An 8,842-nucleotide genomic window follows, 5' to 3' on the forward strand; every position below is an offset into this window, starting at 1 on the left:
TACCTAGAGTGCACACAACATTTAACTTGATCATCACATGCCTTAAAAACTTAAGTAGAGCACTCCTTTTTTGCTTCTTGTCTTTTCATGTTCAAGTAACTTCGCTACAGGTAGAAATTATTAATTCTAAAAACTTGGCAAAAAAAAGTAGATTTTCAAAAAGAATAAGCAAAGTGTTCAAAAAACATTACATACTCTAAAATAATTTAAGAGTGATATTGATGATGTTTTCAGGGCAGTTTTTTGCCATACATGCAACCATGGCAGATGATTAATTGAAAGGCACCTGGCAAATCATTGCCCTGATAATTGAAATGCACCTTGCAAGCATACACAGCCTTGGAAGTTGGGATATGTGTAGCGTTAGCAAAGTGCATGATTGTTGTCTGCCTAAACACAACAATCCTGTTACGATAAAATCATAGGTAAATGAGTTACTTTCTTATAAGCTAATAAAATGTGATGTAAAATTATAAAGCTATAGTCCTAGGTCCTTAAGATATTTAGTTGTATCACCGTTCAAGGCCACTTCTGTTAAATAAGGCCTAAAAAATTTCCTAGAGCTCTTATACTCTTTACGATTTTTCCAAGACAATTAAAAAAGATTAAGGCCTGATTAGAGTGATTATTATTAATAAGGGGATGATAAAGGTAGTTTGACTCTGGAACACAAATTAGGGCTTCACTATCTTTTTGTATAAAATAGGGGTTCCCCCCTCTTTTATTGATTCTATCAATCTCTCAACCAGAAATCTACTTTTATCTCTTTACAGAGATACTCTTTCAGAAGTCTTACTCCAACAATTTGGATTTACAGGTGAAATAAATATCTCTCTTTTTTTTTGCTATGTCATTGTAATGTCCTCTACAAATTGAGGACAAATGGGACTTACTAGCCTGTCCGTCACCATAGGCTATAGTCCACCAAAAAGGGGAAAACCCCCAAAATTCCCATTGTTGGGCAAGTTTTGGGGCAGCTAGGATGAACAACCCAGAATTGGGGGTTTTGAGTAAGATTTACTCAACCATTTAACAAGACGAAACCCCTCAAGAAAATCTATAAATATAGGAGGATTAAATTCATTTTGGGCATCAAGTGTGGATCAAATCATTTGTTATTGGGCAGTGGTTCTGAGGGTTTTAAGACCCCTTTTTTCTTTGTCAATTTCGGTGGTGAAAGATTCCACCCTAATTGGCATTCTTCTATTTCTCTCTGTTTGGCACAGGACTACTTCTGGAAGAGTACGAAATTTTTGGAATAATCTCTTGTTCTTGGGCATAAGGTTACTATTGGGCTAGCGAAACTCTCTGGGTTAAGGCTCTTTGTTTGGTACAGATTGAAGGGTTTGGTTCTGGACACAGAGACATCAGTTCTGGACTCTGAGGCATCATTAGGATGGGAGCGAAGTTTCTTTATCCCTGGAAGTGGCTCTGGTACAGCAGGAAACTTCATGCGCTGAAGCGGACGTGTTGAATCAGAGTCTATCTCTGACCGACAGCAAGAAAAGCCATCTGCAAATCCTCTGTGGCATTCTCACAAAGATTCTGGGAAAAGCTAGGGTTTGGGTTCCGTGAAAGGATTGCGATCTGTGGCTTAAACACATACTTGAAGGCGGATTCCAAATTCGGAAATCTATTGCTTGAAATCGGGTCCTGTGGAGGGGTCATTGACTGTCTGAAAGTCACCAAGTTCTGAGGTCAGGGGAAAGCCTCCCGAATCAAGGTTTTTCAGACCCTTGTGCAGGACAGGAGCTCTCTGTGGCAAAGCAACACTCTGCGTCAACCCTGCAATGACTACCAAGTTCCTTTTTGGAAGCCGAAGCATTTTCTAAAGCTCAGAAGGATAATATATGACTCCATCAGCAGCTCCAGGGCCAACATAGAGGCCTGAAAGAGTATGTGAATTATTAATTAGGTTAGTTGTTACACAGAACATTGTTAGGGTATTTTATGGTGAATTGTTGCCGTGTTAAGGCATCCCTGGACGTTAAACTGATCTTCACTGTTGGATACAACCTATAATTGCACCAGTGGAAATTATTGAACTGTGGTTTGAATTGCTTGTTTACTGGACTTATTGGATATGGCTGAATGTGGCATTATTTACTTTACTGTACTATCAACAGAGACAACAAACTGAGAAAAAAAAATTGTAACCCCTAGTATCCCTAACAAATCTAGGGCAAAAATTGATCTAGTATATTACAGTCATGCTTCTTTCTACTGCCATTTTCAGATTTATCAATATTTGGTGTGCCTGCATCCCAATTTTGCACTTATTAATTAGAGTTATTATTATTAAAAACCTATTAATAAGTAGCCAATTATATCAATAAAGGCAGTTTTGAATACAAATTAGGGCTTAACTATCTTTCTGCATAAATAGGGGTTCCCCCAAATTTTAAGTTTTAACCATTCTATCAATCTCTCAATCAATGAAATCTTCATTTATCTCCTTACAGAGATCTTGTTTGAGAATTCTTCCTCCAACAATTTCGATTTGCAGGTGAAATACACTTTGGTGTGCAAGCGCTTTCTACCAGTTTGTGATTTATGTGCATTTTATAGATCTCTCTTTTAGTTTTGCTTTGCCATGTATCTTTCTACTGTCATTTTCAAATTTCATCAATATTTGGTGTGCCAGTGTTCCTATTTTGCACGTTAAAGATGCTACAATGAGTTAGTTTTTTTTTTTTTTTTAAATTAAAGAGGGCAAAAGATAATCTAGAATTTAGATACCAGTTGATTAGAAATGGTCCAATGGATGAATGGTATATTTTTTTCAGTTCCCCCTTTTTTCCTGAATATCAAAAAGAAATCGGGCATAGAAGCATCATGACATGGATATTTCTTTATATGGGGGGCATGATGACTCATACATTGTTCTTCTCCTGATTCTATAATGCAAATGGCAATTTCTCAATTGGTAGAGTTGGTGATAAGCATAACATGAGAATTCAGCCATGTGTCTATTTACATGGGATGTGACTACTCATTTATATGTTGTCAATAATTCAAGACATTATAAAATACAAACTTGAATCCAATGAAGTACCTGGTGGAAGAGGACTAGATCTTTTGGATGATGTTAAAACGTTAACAACCAGATCTTGGTCCATTTCTATGATCTGCACTTAAAAATATAAGGAACAACAATTAAAATTTCATTTCTTATTGTATAATAAACAGAAATTATAATAAAGGTGACTGAGATTATATGACAAACCCAAGTCAAATGTTCCAAGACAAGCTTGTGATCAGATGATTCTTCTAGAAGTCTTGCTGCCTCTACAGCAGCTGCCAGCTGATCATGTGTCAGACCACTTGACTCCTTCCCTCTTTTCCGCATAACAGAAGACCCTTGCAAAGGTATTGTCAAATTTCTCTGTGCTATGATTCGCCATATGTCCAATGCTCGTTGTTGTAATCCTTTACTTGCATACAAGAATGCAAGTGTTCGTAAATGCCCAGACTCTTCTAGCAAAGCTTCTAGTTCCTCCTGCACTGTCCATTCAAGCCACAGGGTCATCCTTCTTATAATAGTCTCCATGCCTTTGCAGCATGCATGGTTTCTAAATTCTAGAACCCCACTGCTTTCCAAGGTATGCACAGGACACGTGATCTTAAGGCCTCTAGTCACTAAGCTGGACTACAAAACTAGAATGCAAGATGACATACATTGGCCTCTGTTGACAACGTGCAAATGAATACATATTTAACCTGAAAAAATATTATGTATTAAAGCAGCATAATACATTACAATGAAAGTTACATACCACAACACAACTGTTTTCAGAGGATGCAAGTTGCTCCATTTCATCTGTAAGTCCAAGAACTCTGTAAAGGTACATCAAAAGTGTATCAACACCCTCCTTCATTAAAGGAGCCAGATCCTTGTTTCGGGAAGCCTTGAGATACCTGGAGTTGTATAAACAACACAATATTGCATATAAAAAGAAATTGTGTCAGAAAAATGCTTAGCTTTGGGGGAAAGAAAATCAGAAACTCGGATTATTGTGTTTGGTAGGCATAGACAACAGGAATATATTCCCATGCTACTAGAAAGTCTATGCCAAAAGCAACAGGGACTATTGCTGACAAATTGATACACAAGCGCTTCACATTTTTCTAAGTCTCTATCAATAGCATTGATATATTTCAACGACTTGAAAAGCAAGTCCATTGCCTAGCCTTGTGTGCTTCGGGATATATCAGCAATATTGTGTCGAGACAAGAAGAAAAAGAAAGGGACCTGATAATATTTTGAATCGCCAACTCCAGTAAGATACTTCTACTCGAAGAACTTGGAAGCATGGTTTCACACACAGTAAATGGCCCAGTTGCAACACCTGCCTTTTTCAAAAGAGCTTCTCTTTGAATAGTTGATAACCCATTTTCAACAACTTCCTCCAGAGGTCGAGGAGGTGGATGTAGACCCCAATAACGGTTTCTAGGCACCTGACACAGTACATAAATACAAATTTAGCATAAACCATGGGATAACGCTGCCAAAGAACAACTCCGATGCGGTAGGAAGAGTAAAGGGAAAAAAAATGAATGGAGCTATTTGACAAGAACCGTGTCTTATCATTGTATCAACAACCACTTCTCAAAATCAGATTATCCCAGAGAAGTTTCCCACTCCAAAATGTTATTGAAAGTTAAAACTGAAATATTCATAAACATGGAAAAACCTAACCAATAGTAAGAAAAATCATAAGAGAAAGCATACATACCAAAGGTGACCAGCGATTTGGATCAGGCATTATAAATGGAAAAATCTCTGACGGCTGCATCACTTCTGATTGCAAGAAATGGTCTACTGCTTTCTCAAACTGCAGATCAAATAGCAACAGAAAACCAGCCTGTGCATGGACAAAAGCAAGCCTCTCCTTGGCATGCTCCTCTTCCCCCCTATTTATGCACTCCTCTGCTAGATAGACTGCCTCATCATAGCTCTTTTTCCTCAAGAGTTCCTTTAATTGTTCTTCTATAGATACTTGTTGCAAGCAACTTACCTGATAAAAGCTTCAATTAGCACTGCGTTGCGAGGAATTATGCAGGAAAACTACACTATTTTGGAGTCATCAATCCACAGCATAACAATGGCTAGGTTGCAAAGGATGCTTTCTCGAGTGAATTACTGAACTACATCCAATCATGTGTGTTTTCACGTATAGTCGACCTGATTTCAGAAACATGTTTAAGAAAGGATTCCTCTCGAGCAGCAGACGAGATAGGTTAAGATAATTTTATTCATATCCATCAAAGGTCCACAAAAGCAGGACAATGGGACTAAAAACGATAAATCGAGTGTAAATTCAATATGGGAGAGATATGACAAACCTGGCCCCAATTTTGATATTGCTTATGTTAACTGTATTCTTGTTCCAGCATAATGTTTTCCAGAAGTAAACATAAAAAAACAAGTACCTTTAATTCAGTGGCGACAATTACAAAGTTCCCCCCGTTCTCATCTGCAATAATAGAATGCCCTGTTGTTGCGAGAGAAATGGACTGAACTCGGAAGCCGGTCGCCTTGTGGTAAAGCTCCAACTTCCCATGTTTAGCCACAACCACATACGAACCACTTTGCCCAACCGAATCCGGATAGTATTTGAAAAGTAGACTCCCCGCAGTTGGCTGCCCCGCTCCATTCACAACAATCCCGACACCGTCGACGAGAAGAAGAACCTCGGCATCTCTAGGGATACATTTCAACAAGGGGGGGCTCGACGAATCCGGAAGTAAAAAAACCGGTGTCGGATTCCCATCTGCGAGAGAAATTACTGAATAGCCATTAACCGTACCAACTATTATCGAATTGTCAAGCCATGTCATGGTCAGCACACCTTCTATCCCTGGAAGCTCTTTGACTTTCATGTTGCCGGAAAGACCGAACTCATTCATGGCCATGTTTGATTGTTTATGCCTAATTACTTCTTTCATTTTGCTATCTGTACCAGTTGAAAGGATCTCACATAGAAATAATCTTTTTCCCACGGCAACAGCCCATTGCGCGTTCCGCACTCTTTTATTCCCTGCATTCCCAATTCGTTCCTTCGCCAAATCAGGCGCTAGAAGAGAACTTTTATTTGTCCTACCAAAGCCTCCAATCTTCTGAACAAGACCCTGCCCTGTGCTCCAACTCGATGGCTCCCCCGAGAGTCTTCTGTGCAATCCAGATCTCAATTCAGATCCTATAACCCCCTTTCTTGTCAATCCAGCTGCCAAATCAACCCCCGAAACCCTCTCATCTGATATTTTCATATTAGGGCTAATCATTCTTTTGGCCATGGCCGAAGCTCCTTTAGTAAAAATTAACTGGTTGACGGACTCCATTAAATACACATCGAACAGGAAAATAAAGCTGCCCGCGATCACAGCCACTTTATTCGACTCCTGCAGTGTGCATATGCCCTCGATTGCATGGCGCCCCAGACTTTTGGATCCTAGTAAAACAATGTCGTTCGAGGTGTTTAGAGAATTTGATGAACCAACGCCATTTGCTTTTGCAGACGAAGGCATGGGCGATGAATTCGAAGGATTCCATGAGAGTAAGAGAATCTTCCCGTCTGCGGTGCCGAGGTATAGAAGAATTTGAGTTTGCGATATGGTTAGTATTGCTGCCGACTGAAATCGGGATGATTGAGAAGAGAATTCAGGACGTGTGGAGAAATCGGTCTCTGCGGCCACCGTGAGCGCAGTTCGATCCCTCGTTCCCTGGTTGTCCATTTCCATTGAAATCATTTCTGAGACGCCCACATCATAGCGGTTTCGGCTCACAGTGTATAATAAGTACCATTAATGGATGACAAGATGTCAGTGAAGGGGATCCCTTCAATGAGACGTCAACTGCGAAAATCGTGTCTGTACAAAATGGAGAGGGCAAAAGGAAGCTGTACCTTCTTTTACAATCGGTTTCATTACTTCATGCTATGTCCCCCATATTCAGAAGAGTGCATCTTCCATGAAGGAAATCGGGCGTTGTTGTTTACCCGGAAATTGGTGAGAGTAATTGAGGCTAGTGTGGGTGTAAAAGTGAAATTTGTTGATGAAAGAAAGTTTTCTTGCTACCATCAAGGTTCTTGGTTTTTTTTCCTATGTAAGTAGAAGTGAAATGGGCTTTGGATATAGAATATATTATAGATAAATTGTGTGCAATAAATATTTATTTTTGTTTAAGACTTGGATTGAGTTGAGGTGGGGGTTAATTTCAAATTTTATGTTTTTTTTAACATATATAGAAAATTTTGGAGATTTTCTGCAAATTCTAGTCAAAAGTGGTGTGTCTTTCGTGGTGAAGTTGGAGGAATTGCACCCCTTCACACCTCCCTTCTAGGTGCTAGTGAAATACTCAATCCATAATTCAAATTTTGCACTTTTTATTTTGTTTAAGTGCTTGGAAGAAATCTCTAAGGTTGAGTTGTAGATCTCTATTCCTAAAGAAAAAGCAATAGCATTTTTTGAGTGAGGGTTGAGCTGACAATTCACATGTATACAACCTCCCCCAAAACTATTGTATCATGGATTCAAAAGACGTGGAAACCCCATTTGAAAGGGAAAATTCAACATTTTCTCGATGGCAGAGGATTCTATGCTTTTTTATTTGAACTAAAAGGAGATTGGGATTTAATCTTTAGAAGTGGTTCGTACTTTCTCAAGGCAAGAGGAATGTACCTAAATAAAAGGAATTCATATTTTTATCCAAAAAATGATATCCCCTCAATAGTCTCAATCTGGATTTAAGTCCCTCATTTATCTTTGCGTTGTTGGAATGATAAAGCTTTAAGGTGCATTGGAAACTCTCTTGAAAGACATGTCGACCATATGGCGAGGGTGCAAGTGTTGTTAATTATGTCCTCACTAACCATAACTTCTCCCTTTTATTCGTCATTTCTCGATCTCCCCCATCCCCCTTACTGATCATGCACTTCTTTCCTTCTCTCTCTAGTTTGACCCTCCCCTTCCACCCAATCCCTCCCCTCGGGGCCCACCCTGAACTACCTTCCGATTTGATGAAGGAGACCATGACATCTTCTCCTCTACCCTGTGCAAGATGCTCCCATTGGAGACCCAGTTCTCCTTGCTTGATTTTGCTTCTACTAAATACTCATGTCTTTCATCTGCCATTTGGGAAGCAACACTCAAATCCTTCCCCCACTCCACTCGTTCCACTTCCATCTCCCCTAAAGTTGGATCTTGCCCCGTGAACAAGTGGTACAATGATGAATGCAAGACTCTACATTGAGAACTTCGTTATGCTTTCACCCACTCTCAACCCTTCTACTTTGATGTCAAAGCTTATTATCGTCTTCTCCTTCGTTGCAAGAAACGACTCTTTGTCTCTCATAGAAGACGAGAACTTTCTGCACTACTTGCTCACTCCCCTAAACAATTATGGCATACCATCCTTCCCCAACGCTCCCGTCTTCCACCTGACCTCGACCCTACATCCATGTTCTCTCACACTTCCAACCTTTATGATATTCCCAGGCAGGCCCAAATTCATGCTACATCCCCACCTTCTTCCTATTACCTATTCTCATACAGAGATATTAGAGAGGTCATTTGGGTGATGAACAACAGCAAAGCAGCCGATGAGGAAGGCTACCAAGCATAGTTCTTTAAGCATGGTTTTCGTGCTTTGGTTAGCTACTCGGTTGATCTCTTCAACCATGTAGTCCATGAAGTTTTTCCACCGACATGGTCACACCACATCATCCATCTAATCCAAAAATCAAGTTCCAACTCAAATCCCAATAACTATAGAACGATCATGGTGGGCCACATGTTCTCGAAGTTGTATGCTATTGTTCCACATAGGAAGCTCTCCAGTGAC

The 8,842-nt window shown here is 39.7% G+C and overlaps 1 protein-coding gene across 1 annotated transcript in view; it reads right to left on the reverse strand.

Annotated features, from left to right (window-relative positions):
- LOC149138970 (Vacuolar sorting protein 39) overlaps positions 1 to 7,058 on the reverse strand; it is a 286,222-nt gene extending 279,164 nt beyond the window's left edge. The window contains exons 1-6 of the mRNA XM_089446209.1: positions 5,434 to 7,058; positions 4,737 to 5,018; positions 4,253 to 4,458; positions 3,777 to 3,918; positions 3,227 to 3,499; positions 3,056 to 3,128 (exon numbers count right to left, since the gene is read on the reverse strand). Of these exons, the coding sequence (XP_089302335.1) occupies positions 3,056 to 3,128; positions 3,227 to 3,499; positions 3,777 to 3,918; positions 4,253 to 4,458; positions 4,737 to 5,018; positions 5,434 to 6,750 (2,293 nt within the window). The 5' untranslated portion in view covers positions 6,751 to 7,058. The remainder of the gene's footprint in view (positions 1 to 3,055; positions 3,129 to 3,226; positions 3,500 to 3,776; positions 3,919 to 4,252; positions 4,459 to 4,736; positions 5,019 to 5,433) is intronic.
- Between the last annotated feature and the right edge of the window lie 1,784 nt (positions 7,059 to 8,842).

This window comes from Pinus tabuliformis, chromosome X (assembly GCF_031772625.1).
Source record: "Pinus tabuliformis cultivar Carrire ecotype Pingquan chromosome X, CPIR1, whole genome shotgun sequence".
Classification (NCBI taxonomy): domain Eukaryota; kingdom Viridiplantae; phylum Streptophyta; class Pinopsida; order Pinales; family Pinaceae; genus Pinus; species Pinus tabuliformis.